The sequence below is a fragment of the Hevea brasiliensis genome, chromosome 3, assembly GCF_030052815.1.
Source record: "Hevea brasiliensis isolate MT/VB/25A 57/8 chromosome 3, ASM3005281v1, whole genome shotgun sequence".
NCBI classification, from domain to species: Eukaryota; Viridiplantae; Streptophyta; class Magnoliopsida; order Malpighiales; family Euphorbiaceae; genus Hevea; species Hevea brasiliensis.
In genome coordinates, this window is record NC_079495.1 from 107,924,917 (window position 1) to 107,945,340 (window position 20,424).

At 34.1% G+C, this 20,424-nt stretch overlaps 3 protein-coding genes across 3 annotated transcripts; 2 read left to right on the forward strand and 1 right to left on the reverse strand.

Moving 5' to 3' along the window:
- Positions 1-20: 20 nt before the first annotated feature.
- LOC110662560 (auxin-responsive protein IAA16) lies at positions 21-1,981 on the reverse strand. Its single transcript, XM_021821570.2, has 5 exons — positions 1,572-1,981; positions 739-983; positions 496-631; positions 350-411; positions 21-253 (listed from the first exon to the last, which is right to left on the reverse strand). The coding sequence occupies exons 1-5, from the start codon at positions 1,838-1,840 to the stop codon at positions 216-218; spliced, it is 750 nt and encodes a 249-aa protein (XP_021677262.2). The 5' UTR covers positions 1,841-1,981; the 3' UTR covers positions 21-215.
- A 4,616-nt stretch (positions 1,982-6,597) lies between these two features.
- On the forward strand, positions 6,598-8,023 carry LOC110662561 (auxin-induced protein 22D). Its single transcript, XM_021821571.2, has 3 exons — positions 6,598-7,035; positions 7,141-7,449; positions 7,559-8,023. The coding sequence occupies exons 1-3, from the start codon at positions 6,812-6,814 to the stop codon at positions 7,632-7,634; spliced, it is 609 nt and encodes a 202-aa protein (XP_021677263.2). The 5' UTR covers positions 6,598-6,811; the 3' UTR covers positions 7,635-8,023.
- Positions 8,024-10,194: 2,171 nt separating this feature from the next.
- On the forward strand, positions 10,195-20,181 carry LOC110662562 (mediator of RNA polymerase II transcription subunit 14). The gene is made up of 8 exons (XM_021821572.2): positions 10,195-10,637; positions 13,063-14,124; positions 14,404-14,504; positions 14,871-15,045; positions 15,179-16,202; positions 16,282-17,303; positions 17,553-18,634; positions 18,814-20,181. Exons 1-8 carry the CDS (start codon positions 10,428-10,430, stop codon positions 19,619-19,621), a joined length of 5,484 nt encoding a protein of 1,827 aa, XP_021677264.2. The 5' UTR covers positions 10,195-10,427; the 3' UTR covers positions 19,622-20,181.
- The last annotated feature ends 243 nt before the right edge of the window (positions 20,182-20,424 follow it).

Genomic DNA, 20,424 nt, shown 5'->3' on the forward strand with positions numbered 1-20,424 from the left:
ATTAAAGCTTGTTCATGATATTTAAAAAGTCTTGTAAACATCTCCTATATATATTATTATTACTCCATGTCTCTAACAAATCCCCGAATAAAAATTAAAAAAAAATTAAAAATAAAAGAAGAAGAACAAGAAACCATGATACAAAACATCCAAACTAGGAGCTCCATTCCTCTTGAGCGGATCTGCTTTCCTTTGATCCATTTCTTCTTCAGCCTTCAGCTCCTGTTCTTGCACTTCTCCACAGCTCTAGGAGCTGTGAAAAATTAAAAAAAGAAAATCAGTTAAGCTATTACCGAGTAATTAAGATGAAAATTTTGATCAATATACAGATGATAATGTATATACTAACCAAGTCCGATTGCCTCTGACCCCTTCATTATCCTTAATCGTTTACATGAATCCACGAACATTCTGCCAAAAAAATAAAAATTAATTAGTGATTCTTAATAATGAAATATTTTTAGAATTAATCGACTGGAAAATCAATGAACTTACTCCCATGGCACATCTCCTACAAGCATCCAGTCTCCATCTTTGTCTTCATAAGTTGGGACGTACTCAGAACCATTCAATAGGTCTATCAATTTGCTCTCGTTCATGAAATCTTTCACTCCTTGCGATCCACAGTTGCCTTCAAAAAAACATTCACTTTCATAATAAGATCAATTTTGTTTTGTGCTATTATATATGTATATAAATTTATTTTATTACAGTTCACTGTTTAATTTATTTTATTACCAATGGTAAAGGATCTGAACATTTTGCCTAAGGCATCAGAGAGTTCTTGGTAGCTCTTGTACAATTTCAAGTCCACTTTTCGTAAGTATGGCGCTCCATCCATGCTCACCTTCACAAATGCTACACCACCGCCACTGCTGCTACCCCCGGCAGCCGCCTTTTCTCCATCTTCATTGCTGTTTTTCTGTACAGACATGACATTCTTTCGGAATGATCGAATTGGTGGCCAACCCACGACTTGTGCCCTGAAATTATTTTTCTAACTCTATTATTAATAATATAAATCAATATTTTATTTTAGGTGTGAAAAATAGAAATTAAATAAATATGTAATCAATGGTCAACAAAAAGAGCGGAATTATTTTTTTTTTTAATTTGGTGAATTCGTACTACTGAATTATTTTATTCACACGTTTGTTTGGTTGCTTAGCTGTAGACTATCTATTACGTTTTCCCTTATCCTGAATTGTTTGGCTGTCGAGAAAAGTAAAGATTCCTTATGTTTTGTTCTTTTTCTCTGCTCCCGACAACCAAATCCAAAGCCATTAAAAATCCACATTTCAAGGAAATTAATCAATTCTGCTTTTCATGTGGAACAAATTATTAAAAAAGAAATTAACTCCATGACTGTTGAATTTATCAGTTTCACTGAAACGTTCTGCATCTCTGATATGATAGGTGATAAACTTTAAAGATCTACTTTCCAATAAATTCTCAAAACCGAGTTTTTATTCGTTAAATCGTATTCAGAGCTATAAAGTTATGAGCGAAAAATGGAACAACAGCAAGGTAAAATTAAGGAAATCAAGAGAAATCATGGAAAAAAGACTTACTTGGCTGGAGGCTTTGTCGGATCAGCAGAGGAAGGAAGAACATCAGCTTTCTCCTTCATCTTCTCCTCCCCAATATCATTCCCTGCTGACTCTTTGGTGGAAAGATTAAGCTTCAAATCCACTAGAGTCTCTGAGAATCCTCTCTTCCCATTACCCTTAGCAACCTCACCTTCAACTGCATTGCCTCCAGGTAACCCTAGACGCAATTCAGTCTCTTCAAAGTTAATCGTAGCATATTTGTCATGCTCTGTGCTCCTTAAACTAGTCATCTCGCTGTCGAAAACCCTAGTTTCAGCGTCTGCTTTGCTCTACACACACCAGTTTTTGTTCTTGATATCTCTTGGCTTTCGTGGTCTATAGAATTTGAGGTAACGCAATAAAAGTAAAATACATGAAAATGCCAGAAGAAGGGCCAAATTAGCTATAGTGTGATAACATAAGGTTATTTTTTTTTTGGGAATTGTTTTAGACGGGTTAGATGGTGCCACGCGGACGGTTCAGGTTGTTCGACAGTTCATGGTTTTGTCTGGAGAATGATGTCATGGATGACGCCGTTTTTCGAATGATTGTGGTGAGGTTAGTGGACAGTCCATGTTACCTCTCAATTTATTATTAATTTATATTTGAATACATGAAACAATAAATATTAAAAATATTAATCTTAATTTATATTAATATATTTTAATTATAAATAATTTTTTAAAAAAAATATTAAGTAAAATTAAGTAGAGTTGAAATTAGGAGATTGGCATTGAAAAAGAAAAGGTCCATTACTCCAATGGAATTCTATATATAGAAAACAAATACGGGTGTCAATGTCGTTCCAAGGTTCCATTCAAAATCTTTTCAATCTTCTCGTTTCTGCACTCCGTGCGGTGACCGTTGAAGCACCTGCATATTTAAAATATGCACTCAATTAATGTTAATTCAACTTCTTTTATCTTTATTTTTTCATTACCTAATTAATGACAAAATTAATTATAATAAAATTAGATCATACGTGATGAAGAAATTATAAGTATAATTTCTGCTATTAAAGTGAAACCCCTGCACCTAGAGATGAGTCCAAATTCTGCAACTATTTAGAGACCAATACTATCATTACCCATCTGGCTTTGCATGAAGTTTCGAGGAATCAAGTGCATACATGTGGAGCAGAGGCAAGTTTGTCAAAGTATGAAAGTCAGCAAGGCATGTGATTTTGAGATTGATTGGTAGAAAGTGTATATATTTTGTTGTGAGAGATCACTGCATCCTACCTCTGTACACTCTGCACGTGTTTTGCTTCATGAATCAACGGCTTCTATCCGTGCATATTGTCAGTGAATATCATTTCATACATGAATTTTATTAAAAAGATATTTATAAAATTTTAAATTTTTAAAATATTTTATAATATACATAATTTTTATAAAATAAAATAAAAATATTATTAATATTCAGCGTAAATTATAATCACATTAACATATTTATAAGAATTAATATGTGTAATGTAAGATATTTATACGAGTTAATTAATGTGTCATAAAATATATTAAAATTTTAAAATGTCACAAATTTTTTAATAAAATTTAAAGGTATACTTTTATATTTAACCTCATGGTGCATAATTTGGTCTCTATGGATATGGTATTTGACTAATTCATTAATTGTTGTCCGAACAAAGAGATATTTCGATATATAACATAAGAGACAAGAAGCATGTGGGCTATGGTCAACTTGCAGATTAGCGAATTAATGTTATGGATGTATGTGAATGTAATGATGGTAGATGGTCATGGCCAGCAAGAAGATTGATGAGAATTAAATATAAGAGTGAAAAGACGACAAAACACAAATATAATAAAAAGAAATTGGGATGTAAGGAGTGGAGCCCACTTTTCAAATAAACCAAACTAGGGACTGGAGAGGGAGGCCCATGCCAGCCAATCCCAACACTGAGATGTCCCCTCGTGTGGGCTGGACCCACAAAGCCTACTGTAACCTTTACCCATCAGACCCCACACGTGTGCAGTTTCTGCAGAGAGAGTAACAGCCTAATTGGTGTTCAACTGTGTGGGTCGCCAATCACCATCTAACACATACACTACACGTGTGGATATTTACAGTTCCGGTTTCCTCCTCCCCCAATTCAAACACATTTTACACAACAGAGAGCCCTTCTCAGTCCTTTTTCCTTGCAACCCAATCTATACCGTTCACTTTCCAATCATACTCTGCCACCTCATTACCCCAAAAGTCCCTCATTTTTTTCCCTCAAAATAAAAAAAATTTATATAATTATGATAAGTCTCACATAAATTTATTATAATTAATAATTAAAATTAAATTTTATACATAAAAATAAAAATTTCAAAATAAAACTCGTGCACTAACAATTTTTATGATAAATTTTAATTTATTGTTATTAAAAGAATTTAATTTAAATAAATTTATAAAAAATTTCATTTATTTATAATACATAGACTGAAATAAATGTGTTTTTTTATATTTATTATTATTTATAAAAAATAAATACAATTAAAATAGAGGCAGTTTGGTGATTAATAAAAAAATTATTAAATAAATTAAATTCATGCAAAATTATTTTTTTTTAATATGAATTAATTTCTTTCAAAATAATTTTTTTAATTAAAAGAATTAAATTATAGCAGTTTTAAACTTTCTAAACATAATATTTAATTAACTACATATCAATTGAATTGAATTTTTTCACTATTAGAATTTTTATACGTATTTTTAAATTTCACAATATCAAAAGAAATATTCAATTGTTATCTCCTATAGTCCTATTTATTTCAAGAAAAATAATTTATATATGAAAAATATCAAATTGACCTATAAAAATTGAAAGAAAATCAAATTTAATTAAAACTAAAAAAATTCCATGAGTAATTCATTATAATTGAATTAACAGAAAATAATGCTATATATATTTTATATTAATTAATTAATAACAAAAATTTATTCATAATTATTTTTATTATAGAAAAAGATAATAAATATGATTCATTGTTAATAAAAGAATAATTACAAACTAAATATCATCAATAAAATAAAAAAAATGTAAATAATATATTATATTAAAATTACAATTAATATATTAATTAATAACAATTTAAATATTTCAATTAATTTATTATCAAAACAATAAAAATTGAAGTTATAGTAAAAATTTTGGAATAAAATTTGTTCATTCAAAATTATTTTAAAATTAAAATCGAACAGACAATAATGTGGTGTGATTTAAAGCCTTTTCCTCTACCTTATCTAGACAGTGTAAGTGTATTGAAATCGGACGTCCATGTCTTGGCATTTAAAACCTTAACGTGGCAATGTTGAGTTCACGAGCGGATTTTCTCCCTATTACTCTAACATCATTTTAATCATAGAAAGCGATCCTAATTTTAAAACACTTCATTCTTTCCACTGTTTAAACAGGCATTATCTTTTCAATTATTAAAAATTTTTAATTTAATATTATTAAATTTTTTAAAAAAAAGTATGGTGATGATGATGATAATTAGCTGGAGGGGGTTATCATGGGACCCACATTGAATGGGGTCCAGATTGGCTAGCCATAATTGTAGGATAGGCTATCCTAGCCAAATACTGTAACAAAAACCTCACCGTAGATTCTATTTTATTTCCTTAATTATTTTGTTTAAAAAAATATTATATTTATACAAATATCCAAAATACCTTAAATTTTAATTTTATCGTAAAGTGCAATATTTCCTTTCAAATCAACATGTGTATAAATGCAATAAGTAAAATATGTCTTCCTCTTTCTTTCATTTTTTAATAAAAAAATTATAATTATAGTGAATCATTCATCAAATTCTAATGTCTATCTTGTTAAGACAAGATTTTGTGGGATAGGATAAGGATTTTGCTTTGGCTGCTATATATGGTCATCTAACCACTTATTATCGATTTAAAATATATATATTGTCATCAAGTTCAGTAACTATTATAATAATAAATAGTTATTAAAATAATTAAAATTACTAAACGTGACCTACTACAATATTAAAATAAATTTTGTGCCCATCAGACTAGTTTGGTATAAAGGTTAGTCAGTTGTTGTAATACATGTCAACGTCATAAATTTCCTAAGCGGTTAGGGTTACCCCAAGTTTCAACTAACATTATCGGAAATGAGAAATTTAGACAAAATTATAGACATTGTGTTGGCAGTGTCAATTCAACCCCGCAATCCAAAAGCAAAACAACACCTTTAATCAATGCTTAAATTTTTCAACCTAACATGATGAAATCTTATCGCAATTAGTATTTTGGATTCGCTTTTCAACCATACAAGCCATAATCATTATTAATTCAAGTGTTTCTGTGCTTTTTATGTTAATATATATATTTAATATTAATCGAATATTAATAATAAGGTCACACACCCATGCCATGGGTATCAAAGTGGGGCCAGGTAACATGGGATGCACCCAACCTCCAATGTTGATCAGACGGTGGATGTATGTTCCCGCGGAATCATTGGGTGCATGATGGTCGTCGGATCAGGAGTCACGGTCTTCAATATGGGCGGCTAAGCATTGTCCGAAGGCTGTCCCCAAATTGGAAGGACAATTTCCTTTATTTTGCTGTTCATGTGACAAACACACTTTGCTGCCAATGTCTAATTTCGTGCGCTCAGATTCCTTACCCATTTTTCAACCAAAAATTTTAATAAATATATATATAAATTACGCTTCTAAAATTTAATTTAAATATATATATATATATGTGTGTGGACTATAGATTATGGTTTAACATTTTTGAAATCCTTGCTAATAAAAAATCATTTTATATTAATTAAATTTTAATTAGAGTAACTATTATTTTCAATAATAAAATATTTTTTTTAGTTGCAAAAATATATATTATTTTAATGTGATAAGAAGTAAAATGGAGGTGGATTGCACGCGCTTTGAGTGATGTTGAAAACAGGTGTTCTTGTTTTCGTAAACCATGTCCTTCAATCAACAACTTTCCATCTATAAAATAACTTGCAATTTCCTTTAGTCTTGTCACATACTTTCTCTTCATCATCTTCTTCTTCTTTTGAATATAACCTCACCGGCAAAACAAGAATTCGGTAGCTACATCAATCTCAACCTTCCTTCATCTGATATATATCAAGTATCTAGAGGGAAAACTCAATTGCTTGATGTAGAAAAATTTCTATTTCATGATTCTTGCATAGAAAACAGATCGAAATATAAACAATGGCATTTCAGAGAGATGGTGATCTTAACCTTGAGGCTACAGAGCTCAGGTTAGGCCCTCCGGGCACCACCGAAGAGCCGGAAAAGCAAACCCATCCTACCACTACTGCTAAGTGCAACAAAAGATCTTTGCCTGACATGAACGAGGAATCAGCAGGCTCAAGGACGAACAACTCTAATGTCTCCAATGAGAAAAAGCACGACCGAACTTCTCCTCCCACCAAGTAAGTCTTCTTCTTTTTCTTCTTCGTCTTCTTCTTCAGTTTATAAGGTTTTTCCTGGTTTGGATTTATGGACTAATAACTATAGGGTTGATTTGTTGTGTGTAGGGCACAAGTGGTAGGGTGGCCACCAATCAGATCTTACCGGAAAAACTGTCTTCAAGCAAAAAAAATGGAGGCTGAGGCTGCCGGAAGTGGAATTTACGTTAAAGTTAGCATGGATGGTGCTCCTTATCTTAGAAAGATCGACTTGAAGGTCTATAAGGATTATCCTGAGCTCCTTAAGGCCTTAGAAGACATGTTCAAGTTCAAAGTCGGTGAGTATTCTGAGAGGGAAGGGTATAATGGGTCAGAATTTGCACCTACATACGAAGACAAAGATGGTGATTGGATGTTGGTTGGAGATGTTCCATGGGAGTAAGTTCTCTATCTCTCAAATCTCACAATTAATTATTAATCTCCTTGTGTAAAATTAATTAAAATTAATAATCTATAAATTAATCTTTTTTTTTTCTTGAATGTACAGTATGTTCATGAATTCCTGCAAGAGGCTGAGAATTATGAAAGGTTCAGAAGCTAGAGGCTTGAGTTGTGCTGTGTAAATTAAAAGCTCCTACCAGAAATATAAATATAAGAAGAAGAAGAAGATCGATAAGACCATGCATATGCATCTTCATGAACAAGAAATATATCCTTTTTGCCGGGGCTTCCACGAAGAAAAACCTGGATCTGTTTTTCCCAGAAAAAAAAAAAAAAGCAAAAAAATTCTTGATCCAGTTTTTTGTTTTTCAACTTATGAGATTGCAAGGTGAAAATTATAGGGAATTTTTAGGAGATCTTCGAAAGAAGATCACAGATCTGCATGTATAGTCTGGTATATATATTATGTACAAATATTAACGAGTGATGTATTTGTATATCTTCCAAAAGTTTTTTCATGCATGCAGCAATGAAATAATTGAATTATATATATATATTTACACTTTCTCAATTATCCTCTTATGAAATCATTTCAAATTAAATCAACCCAGCTGGTTAATAATTGTATTATTTTTTACACCATATTAGATTATTTTGTACATGTAATTAATAATATAATATTGTAATTTGAGGGATAAATCTATCTTTCAAATAACTTTTTTTGAAAGATAAAAGAAAAATTAACCAGTTTATCCCATAATCGACTCCAAATTACTCAAATGTGTCTAATTATCATTATTACTTCTAGTTAATTAGTAGTTACCATATCTCCATCATCCACGAATTTAGATTATATGACACATAACTATAATTAATTTTTTAATAATTTAATTTTAAGAAAAAAAATAAAATAAATAATACAACTATTTGAAAAATAAAATTACTGGATTGCCACCGTAAATGAAAAATTAGATTTCTAATGTAGCTTGGCAATGGTTGAATTTTGAATGGGTTAGTATGCAGAATTTAGGGTTCTGTTGGAACTGGAAGCCGGCCTGGGATGGGATCCGGTGATGGATGTGGCCCAACTAACCCGCATGTTGGGCCTCACTTTTGGATTATACACGCCTATCTCCCTCGCATTTTCTCTATCCTTTATGGCGTTTAACACTCGATTTAAATTAGGCGTAGCATGATTTATTAATATATTATATTATATTATAATTTATTAATATATTATATTATATTATATAATATATTTTTGTTTGTATATTTTTTGAAAAGCGAATCTAAGGGCTTGTTTTATATGAATAAAATTTAAGAAAATAAAAATAAATAAAATTATAAGAAAATTAAAACCTTTATAGAAAAGAAAATTATTATTTTCATTATGAATATTTCTCATGGTATGTTTTGTAGAATAAAAAGCTGAAAAGGAAAAATAATGGAATTATAAGAAAATTAAAATATTTATGAAAAGAAAAATTATTATTTTCCTTAAAAATATTTTCTTTAAAGAAAATTGTTACATTTTTACTATTATATCCACATTAGATAAATAAGGTTATATTAAAAAATAACTATTAGAGGGAGATAAGGACATAAAGGGGAAAAAAATAAAATTTAATATTATTTTCCATTCTTCTCCTCACAATTAGAATAAACAATAAATACACTCAAAATATGTTTTTTAGCATTTTTGACACAAATTCTCATCATTTTTTTTATTCTTATAAAACAGAGGAATTAAACTTTTATTTTTCTCTTTATTTTTTTTAACAAAATAAAAGAATTATCTTTTTTTTTTCCATATTTTCTAGGCCTAAATCAAAACAATAAATATAAGCCAATAGAAGATAATATAGTTGGTCCTCTAATTCTTACATTTTTAAAGTGTACAAAGAGTGGAAAGGGTTGCATTTGAGTTTTTATTTCCATTTATCCATTGTTTTATATCCTTTACAATGAGAATCAGAGAAAACAATTTTACCATTGAATAATAGATATGACAATTTTTACCCTCTTGAATAGAGAATTTTCAACCCATGAATATTGATAGGCATAAATTGTTTTAGACTCAGTTTAAAGTTAAAATTGAAAAGATTTGAATTTTCTTATTTAAAAAATTTATTTTAAATAATATTAAAAGATGAATAAAAAATTAATTAATAGTTGAAAAATTATTAAAATATATTAAATTTAATTTAAATGTTTAATTATATAACTAATATATTTTAAAAATTATTTTTTAATATTAAATTTTAGAATAATATCAAAATTCACTCTGCATTAATTTCAATAAAATAAAATAATTATTGACAATGAAATCTGTCTTGTTATTTATAATTTTTTATTCTTTAAAAAGTATATTTTATTTTCAGTTCAGGTTTAACCTAATGATAAGATTGATAATGCTCTAAATTCAATCTCTCTCTAATAAAATGTACATTTGATAATAAAAAATATATATTTTATTCTCTATATATATTATTTTTTAAAAATTTTTTATAAGCAAATGTAAATTTTATTGAAGGAAAAATAAATAGAAGGAATGAGAGCTCCATTCTAAGCCCATGTCAAACCAACAAGAATATATGAAAATGCCTATCTAAATTTATTAAAAAAAAAATGAAAATATGAAATCCATATTTAGAAAATAGAGGGGAAAGAAAAAAGATGGCGTGGCGAACAGGTGGGAGGGGGACCCATAGCTTGGAAAGTTGGATCATATATAGGCTATAATGGGTGCTTTTTTTGCACTCAGGAATCAGAAGACAAGAAGAGGGGTTAAATTCCATCTCCAAATCCACGCCCCCCTCGTACCCCCCCAACTCAACATACAGAAACCCCTCCTCTTTTCCCTCCTCTATCCCACCCGAACCCTAGATTCTAACATTTTCCATATGCAGATCTGATAACGCACTTCTCCCCCAATTAAAGACCCTAACTTTGGAACCTCTAACAACCGGACTAATATGGCCGAGTTAGGGCAGCAAACGGTCGACTTCTCTACTCTTGTGAGTCGTGCCGCCGAGGAATCTTTCCTCTCCTTGAAAGAGTTGGTTGAAAAATCCAAATCCTCTGACCAGTCGGATTCCGATAAGAAGCTTAGCCTCTTGAAGTACTTGGTTAAAACCCAGCAACGTATGCTCAGACTGAATGTTCTCGCTAAGTGGTGCCAACAGGTAAGTGGCTTAGGCAGCTGTGTACCCAATTAGAGTCGCTAATTCTGAGTTTAGGGTTCTTTTTTTTTGGTTGAAGACTTTGACTGATTCAGCTTCATTATATTGGGAAATTTGTGTTTCTGTCTTTCTAGGTATATTATAAGAAAAAATTTTGAATTTAGGTTTGTTTTACTGCACGCATTTTAATTTTGGATTGATTGTTCTTGCTGAATGTTATCAACTTTTGACTTTAATGATTAGATGGGTAAGGTACCATGGTGATTTGGGGGTTAGAGTGTGCCTGCAGAAATCAGCAGGAAGGTGGCCAATTAAGCAAAGGCGTTTGTGAGTTTGAGTTTGGTGGGACAAGCAATTAGTTTAGCAATTACGTTTAGGCCCAAAATCTCATTTTATCCTCCTGTGTGCTGCATACACTCTCTAGCAGATAAGATCATTCTTAATCCTATCTATTATCATGTTCCCTGACATTCATCTTAACATACACATTTCTGTCATATTTTTCTTCTAGATATAGTATTCATTAAATGCCCAAAATTCACTCTCATACAACATAGCTGTCTTGGCCATATTTTTATAGAACTTAGCACGCCCTTCGCACTTATCTATTTCATCTATCCTATTTTGATCATGAGTTACGTCATTATCATTATTCTGGATGATATAATTTAAATGCTTGAATTCATTGTATTTTGGTATCAAAATTCCATCAGATTGAACCTCACTCATTCTTATACAGGAGCTAAACTCGCAAAGTATATATTCCATATTACTTATGCATAGCCTAAAATCCTTATTCTCAAGAATCATTCTCCACAACTCTAACTTTTGTTTAACTGATTCACTAATTTCATCCACTAAGACAACAATGTAACTAATTAACTCATTCATAACTAAGGTAAACATATACGGACTCAAAACCAATATCTTATGTAAACCCACTATTATGGGGAGCTTGTCTGTATCCCCTCTCTGTTCTTACACTTGTGACCGCCTTCTCATACATGTCTTTAATGATATTTATATATTTGAGATTTGCTCTTTCCTTCGTAGGACCCACCAAAGAATTTCTTTGGGTACTATATCATAAGTCTTTTTCAGGGTCAATGAATACCATGTGCATATCCTTCTTAATATCCCTATAAATTTCCATTTATCTTCTTACCATAAAGATAGGCTCTGTTGTATATCTCCTAAATTGATTAGGGCATAAAATTTTATCAAAAAGGTAAATTGTGATCGTCACTTGTCACTGGTGATTGGCTCCAGCTGTTTGCTGGTTGCTAGTGAGTGGCTCCAGTTGGTGATTATATGTTTTCCTTATTGTTTCTTCCTTTCATGAGTTTGTGAAAGTTTTGAAACTGACTTCTAGTTTTCCGATTTCAAAACAAGCGTTAAAATTGCTTTATTTTCCCTTTACCAGCAAAACCTTTTCTGTTGAAGAATTACCGTGGGTGCACCAAACATATGGAAATGTCTATATGTTTTCTGGAGAAGTATTTTTTGTAAATAAACCGATCCTTAGAAGGAAACTGTAAATATGCTTGGTTATTGACACTGGCTAGATCTGAAAGAATTGTGAATTTAAATTGTTTATTTTTTAAAGAAACATCTTCACATAAGGTCATATCACTAAACTAATATGAAGAAACTTCCAAAAGTAAGCATAATAAAAGAGTAGATATCAACATTTGTGGTATTTATAATTGGAGAATGGAATACTGTCATATTCATCAATTGGAAAACACGTCATTGTAAAGAGAACTGAAGCATCATTTATGAGTGAATATTGCCAAATTTACTGGAGGAACCAGAATAAGTCATAAAACCAACGGCATAGACCATTGTGGAGAGTGGAGATCAGATAGATGGGTATCGATGCTCAAAATTTTATTTGATTGTTTTGGTTTGGCTTCAATCAGTATTTTGTATCTCAACTGCTCAAGTGTTCCTCCATATATGAGGTGGCAATTACTTGTCACATTCATATCATGTTAGTGACAAACTCGATAAATTGTAAGTGGAACCATTGATGGTGTTGGCTCCTTCCCCATGACATGAGATCACGAATCCATGTCCTTTGTGATTATACTGACATATTGAATGATTGGTTTAGACAAAATTGGACAAATTGCAAGCATAGACAGTTAGACATGTTGTTCTCTACTTGTCATTGTTTACTTTTGTATAGTCTTAAACGTAGCCTTGAACATCTGGAAAAGAAACAGAAATTTAGGAGAAAAGTCAACTTGCTATTCTTGTCCAAATCAAATGCACCATAAAAGCATGAGAAATTGTGAATGATCTCTGTTTATCAACGTTTCTGGATTTTGAAAAGTAATACCTTTATTAATGGAGTTTTGTTCTAATCTACTTTTCTGCTCAGTTTCATGTATGAGTGAGGTATTCATGTTCTTTTGTTCTTCAGGTTCCTTTGATACAGTATTGTCAGCAACTTCAATCTACCCTATCAAGTCATGAGGCGTGTTTTACCCAAACTGCAGATTCATTGTTTTTCATGCATGAGGGGTTACAGCAAGCTCGAGCACCTATCTATGATGTTCCATCTGCTATAGAAGTCCTCCTTACTGGATCTTATCAGCGTTTGCCGAAATGTATGGAAGATGTAGGTATGCAGAGCACATTAACTGAGGAGCAGCAGAAGCCAGCGCTGAAAAAGTTGGACGCACTTGTGCGTTCTAAGCTACTTGAAGTTACACTCCCAAAGGAAATATCTGAGGTGAAAGTTGCTGATGGTACAGCATTACTTCGTGTGAATGGTGAATTTAAGGTGTTAGTTACACTTGGTTACCGAGGGCACCTATCAATGTGGAGGATTTTGTATTTGGAGTTGCTTGTTGGTGAGAGAAGCGGACTTGTGAAACTGGAAGAATTGCGACGGCATGCTTTGGGAGATGATTTAGAGCGTAGAATGGCAGGAGCAGAGAATCCATTTATGATATTGTATTCAGTTCTCCATGAGCTTTGCATTTCACTCATTATGGATACTGTCATAAGGCAAGTACAAGTACTACGTCAAGGAAGATGGAAAGATGCTATTCGGTTTGAGCTCATATCGGATGGGAGTACTGGATCTACACAACTAAATCAAGATGGAGAAACTGATTCAGCTGGTCTCCGAACACCTGGGTTGAAAATTGTATACTGGCTAGATCTGGACAAAAGCTCTGGTACATCTGATTCAGGGACATGCCCTTTTATAAAAATTGAACCAGGACCAGATCTACAGATAAAGTGTGTTCATGGCGCTTTTGTTTTAGATCCAGTAAATGGTAGAGAGGCAGAATTTTCTCTTGACCAAAGTTGCATTGATGTTGAAAAGTTGTTGTTAAGAGCAATATGTTGTAATAGATATACTCGTCTGCTGGAAATTCAGAAAGAGCTGGGAAAAAATGCTCAAATCTTTCGTGCGGCTGGTGATGTTCTTCTTCAGACCCACATGGATGAACATGATGTTGACTACAAAAAGGTCAGTTCACATTTATTATGTGGTTGCTTGGTGCACGAGTTCTTAATGGTTCTCTACAAAAGAAACTGTTACAACATAAAGCGTGAAGAAATCTGTTGTTTAATATTTTAATTAGGTATATTCCTACTGCATATTTAAGATTATAATCTTTGTAAACTGAATTATCCGGTTTAAGAGATGAACCTGTAAATGCTTTAGTGCAATATTACTGAATTTCATGATCTCATATTTACTGATCATACCTGAATTTGTTCTTTTGCTTTCAATTTGTGTCTGCAGAAAGAAACTAAAACTGATGGCAGGGAATATGAGGGACAGGAAGTACTACTTCGTATTCGTGCCTATGGCTCATCATTTTTTACACTTGGAATAAATATAAGGTAATAACCGCCTCCCCCACCCCATTCATCAGCACTAAAATATATAGAAAATTCTTAGCCTTTGTAAATATTAGATTAACAATAAATTGGCAATTATATTGCACAAGTCTGTAGAATCAAAACCACTAAAAACATAAACTTATTGGTTGTACATTTACCATTTATCACATATGATGCCAATCATTTTGAATTCAAATTTCTGTCTGTTAGGTTGGTCTGTTTCAGAGATTCTAAAATAAAATGTAATTGCTTTTTGGTTAGAAACCATATGCTGAGAAATGGTTATTTCTCTTTTATATATGATGATGCATGAGGACGCAAATTTACCTTTACTGTAAATTACCCATTTTCATTTTGGATGCGCAGGAATGGCCGCTTTCTTCTCAGTTCATCCCAAAGTGTGCTTACTTCCTCAACATTGCTAGAATATGAAGAAGCTTTAAATCAAGGAAGTATGACTGCTGCTGAAGTTTTTATCAACTTGAGAAGCAAAAGCATTTTGCATTTATTTGCATCTATTGGCAGGTTTCTTGGCCTTGAGGTAAATGTTGTACCCCACCTCCGCACAGCTTTCTTTTAATTCAAATGTGAACATTTTAGAAGGAATAAGGATTATGGTACTACATTTAGAAATGCCATCAGTTAGTAATGAGTCTCTGATGTGAAAATTTCAGGTATATGAACAGGGTTTCACTATTGTAAAACTACCTAAAAGCCTTTTGAATGGTTCTACCATGTTGGTAATGGGGTTTCCAGATTGTGGGAGTTCTTATTTTCTGCATGTGCAACTAGATAAAGATTTCAAACCTCTGTTCAAGTTGCTGGAGACTCAGCCTGATCCGTCTGGGAAAGGTCATTCTTTTAATGATTCCAATCATGTGATGCGCATAAAAAAAGTTGATGTCAACCAGATGCAGATGTTTGAAGATGAGTTGAATCTAAGCCTACTTGACTGGGGAAAATTGACTGACTTTTTACCTGCTGGGGGTTCCAATCAGACTTCTGAACACAGCCTTCTTTCTGAATTCAGTCTCGAGGGTCCCATGCAAATTGCTGGATTTCCTATATCAAGTTTTTCTTCTATTGTTGATGAAGTATTTGAACTTGAGAAAGGGGCGTCAGCACCTTCATTTCCTCTTCAGAATCTTACATCTTACAATGCATCTCCTGCTTCTCGTTTTGGCTCTGTTCCGATTAATCTTCATGCTGCTAAAGCTGGAAATCCCTCTCCCAAGTGGGAAGGAGGTCTTCAGGTATCTCAGATGAGCAATGTTGTAAAAGTTTCAAGTACAGCTTCCCATTATAATGGTTCATTATATCCATCAAACAATCTGAAAGGTCCGATACACTCCAATTCATATGGTTCACTATCTTCTGGTTTAGGAAGGGGCACAACTGTAAAAAAGTTATCAGCTTCAAAATCTGATCAGGATTTGGCTTCTCTTAGATCTCCACATTCTGTGGAGGTTGGTTCTAGTTCCTCAGTTGATGAAGATCATCTGAGACTGCTGAATGAGACATCAATGGATGCCCTATCAGGGAGTAGATCATCCCGACTATTATCTCCATCTCAGTCTACTGGCCCTCGAGCCTCAACACCGGGTGCAAAACCCAGTGGACTGAGAAGCTCCCCTACTGGGCCTCTAGCTGGTTCAGTTAGAGGTACTGGATCAAGCTCATTAGCCACAACCCCCGTATGTAAGATACTTTCTCTGAGTATATTCTACTTTTGTGGTACATTAACTTATTTCACTTAAAAAAATTGCAATCTTTTCAGCTCAGGCAGCAGGAGACACTGCAGTCTTTCATGGCTCTGGTCATAATGTTTCCAAACCTGACAAAAATCCAAGAAAACGTACAGTTTCAGATATGTTAAATTTGATTCCGTCACTCCAAGATATTGATTCTAAGGCAGGATTTTCAAAGAGGAAGAAGACCTCAGAATCAACGCTCTCTCAGCAGCATTCATCGCAGATGCTTGTATCGTCAGAGATGATGTTTAAAAATGAAGGATACAGTTATGGAGATGTAATAGCTGAAGCAAATAAGGGAAATGCACCTTCAAGCATTTATGTCTCTGCTCTTCTACATGTGGTTAGACATTGTTCAGTTTGTATTAAACATGCCAGATTAACCAGCCAGATGGATGCTCTGGAGATTCCATATGTTGAAGAGGTTGGACTGAGAAATGCATCCTCAAATATATGGTTCCGACTTCCATTTGCCCGAGGCGATTCATGCCAGCACATTTGCTTGCGGCTTGGTAGACCAGGAAGCATGTATTGGGATGTCAAAATTAATGATCAACACTTCCGAGATTTATGGGAGCTTCAGAAGGGCAGCAGCAGCACACCTTGGGGCTCTGGAGTTCGTATTGCCAATACGTCTGATGTGGACTCCCATATCTGTTATGATCCAGAAGGTGTTGTTCTGAGTTATCAGTCTGTTGAGGCTGATAGCATAAAGAAGTTAGTAGCAGATATTCGAAGGCTTTCTAATGCTAGAATGTTTGCCCTTGGAATGCGTAAGCTCCTTGGAGTAAGACTGGATGAGAAATCAGATGAAAATAGTGCAAACTCTGATGCTAAAGTGCCATCTGGAGGTAAAAGTGGCGTTGAGGCAGCTGATAAGTTATCAGAACAGATGAGGCGGGCATTTAAAATAGAGGCAGTTGGACTAATGAGTTTGTGGTTCAGTTTTGGGTCTGGAGTGCTGGCTCGCTTTGTTGTTGAGTGGGAATCTGGTAAAGAGGGATGCACAATGCACGTTTCTCCTGACCAAATATGGCCGCATACTAAGGTGAGTTATTGTTATTTATCTTGGTCATTTATTCTTCTGTCTTGGGGCTCTAATTTAAAACTTGCTACCATTTTCCTTTTCCAATATAGATTTGGATGTGCTTGATGAAATTTCAGTAAGGCATTGTTTTTTTGTGTTGCATGGCTTTTGTTGATCTAGTGCCTTCTTTTTTTTGAGTGGTGGTTTGATATTGCTTTTTCTATTAAAGGGATATGAACTTATATGTCTGGACTTCGATATTCTGTGCAGTTTTTGGAAGATTTTATAAATGGTGCTGAAGTTGCATCCCTTTTGGATTGCATTCGCCTCACTGCAGGACCATTGCATGCTCTGGCAGCTGCTACGCGTCCTGCACGAGCTGGTCCTGCTCCGGGTGTCCCTGGGATAACTTCAGCTATTGCTTCTATGTCAAAACCGTCAGGGTATGTGCAATCCCAGGGAGTTTTGCCTAGCAGTTCTGCTAACAATATTACCCAGCCAACTTCTGGCCCTGTAGGGAATACCGTTGCATCTACTGGTACTGTTCCTCTTGGGAATATTAGTCTTCATGGTACTGCAATGTTAGCTGCAGCTGGTCGAGGGGGCCCTGGCATTGTTCCTAGTTCATTGTTGCCAATTGATGTTTCTGTTGTGCTACGTGGTCCATACTGGATCCGAATTATTTATCGCAAGCATTTTGCAGTTGATATGAGATGCTTTGCTGGAGATCAGGTTTGGTTGCAGCCAGCAACACCACCTAAGGAAGGCCCAAAAGTTGGAGGTTCACTACCTTGTCCACAATTTCGTCCTTTCATAATGGAGCATGTTGCCCAAGAATTGAATGGATTAGATCCGGGCTTTGCTGGTGGTCAACAAACAGTTGGGCTAACTAATTCTAACCCCTCAAATCCAGGTTCAAGTTCTCAGTTATCAGGTGCTAATGGAAATAGAGTTAACTTGCCTAGTTCTGCAGTACTTTCTAGGGCAGCTACCCAAGTTGCTGCTCTAAATCGGGTTGGAAATGCAGTTCCGGGATCTTCAAATTTGGCTGTCATGAGCTCAGGATTGCCTATACGTAGATCCCCTGGTGCTGGTGTCCCTGCTCATGTGAGAGGAGAACTAAATACAGCCATTATCGGTCTTGGTGATGATGGAGGGTATGGAGGTGGCTGGGTTCCTCTTGTGGCTCTTAAGAAGGTTCTAAGGGGTATTCTTAAGTATCTTGGAGTGCTTTGGCTATTTGCCCAGTTACCAGATCTTCTGAAAGAAATCCTAGGATCAATCTTGAAGGACAATGAAGGTGCACTCTTGAATTTGGACCAGGAACAACCAGCCTTGCGCTTCTTTGTGGGGTAAGATTGTAAAAAGAGTTCTGTTTAAATTTTCTTTTCTCCCACAGTTAATAAAAAAGAGATTCAATTATTTGTGGAGTCTTGCTGCTTGTTCATTAGTTAGTCACTTGTGTGCTCACAAGTATCATTAAATTTTTGAAGGCATTAACATTGCTTGCAACTTATTATTCTTTTTGCAGAGGCTATGTATTTGCTGTAAGTGTCCACAGAGTTCAACTTCTTCTTCAGGTTCTCAGTGTCAAACGCTTTCATCATCAACAGCAGCAACAACAGCAACAGAACTCCGTGACTTCTCAAGAAGAACTTACTCAATCTGAAATAGGAGAGATATGTGACTATTTCAGTCGCCGTGTAGCATCAGAACCCTATGATGCATCTCGTGTTGCATCATTCATTACCCTTCTCACCTTGCCAATATCAGTATTGAGAGAATTTCTAAAATTGATTGCATGGAAAAAAGGATTGACTCAGGTGCAAGGTGGAGAAATAGCTCCTGGACAAAAACCTCGTATTGAATTGTGCCTTGAAAATCATGCTGGGTTAAATGAGAATGACAACTCTGAGAATTCATCTGCAGCTAAAAGCAATATTCACTATGATCGGCCCCATAGTTCTGTTGATTTTGCACTTACTGTTGTTCTTGATCCTGCACATATACCTCATGTTAATGCTGCTGGTGGTGCTGCTTGGTTGCCCTATTGTGTCTCGGTGAGGTTGAGATATTCATTCGGGGAAAACAATAATGTGACTTTCCTTAGCATGGAAGGAAGCCATGGAGGAAGAGCTTGCTGGTTGCGTGTTGATGAGTGGGAAAAATGTAAACAGAGAGTGATTCGAACTGTTGAAATAAATGGATGTTCCACTGGAGATGTTACCCAAGGAAGATTGAGAATCGTTGCAGATAGTGTGCAAAGAACACTGAATTTATGCCTCCAAGGGTTAAGAGATGGCAGTGGAGGAGTTGCTGCAAGTTCTGGGGCAACATGAATAAATGCTTTCCTGCTGATGGCGTAGATCTTTGAAATAGTTGAAGGTGGATTTTAATTCTCTTTGGGTTTTGTGTAGATTTGTCAGTGTGGCATGTCCATTTCCAGTTTGGACAATTTTGTAACTGAAGAAACTGGCAGTGGGCAGTTATGGGGATGGGAGGGAAGTCATAATAACATTTCTCGGGGAAGTGTTTCGCAGGGTTCAACATTGTATCAAGGGCCTTTCTTCTATTCTTGTTAGCTAATATAATCCTCTAATGAGTAGGATATGTAGAATAATTTTGAAGATAAGGGTATGATTGTAGCTGCTGTTTTTCATTTGTACAGAAATCACAATTGCTGTCTGAGTGGGCAAACGTTTTAAAAAAAAAAAAATAACTCAAGATGCCCAAGGTTGTTATCCTCTGTTTTTGTCTTCAATTCAATTTCTCGAGTGGAGAACAGCTTCCATACTTCGCCACCGGTTCTGGCCTGAATATGCGATGCAGGGTTGAATAATGAACGAACTGGAATTGAATTTGGCTTTAGTTTATTTAAACTGGTTCTGATTTTGATCTGGGTTCCAATGGTTTCGGAAACTGTTACATGCTTCAGTTTTTTATGGTTTCGGAAACTGTTACATACTTCAGTTTTTACATCCATTTTGAAGATAAATTACTACTTAATATTTGGACATTGTAATTATGTATGATTTTGTCCCTTAATTTTATAATTAATTGTAATTTCATTTATCGACTTATTCTCATCATTCCTCTTCTCTCTCTCTCTCTCTCTCTCTCTCTCTCTCTCTCTCTCCCTCTT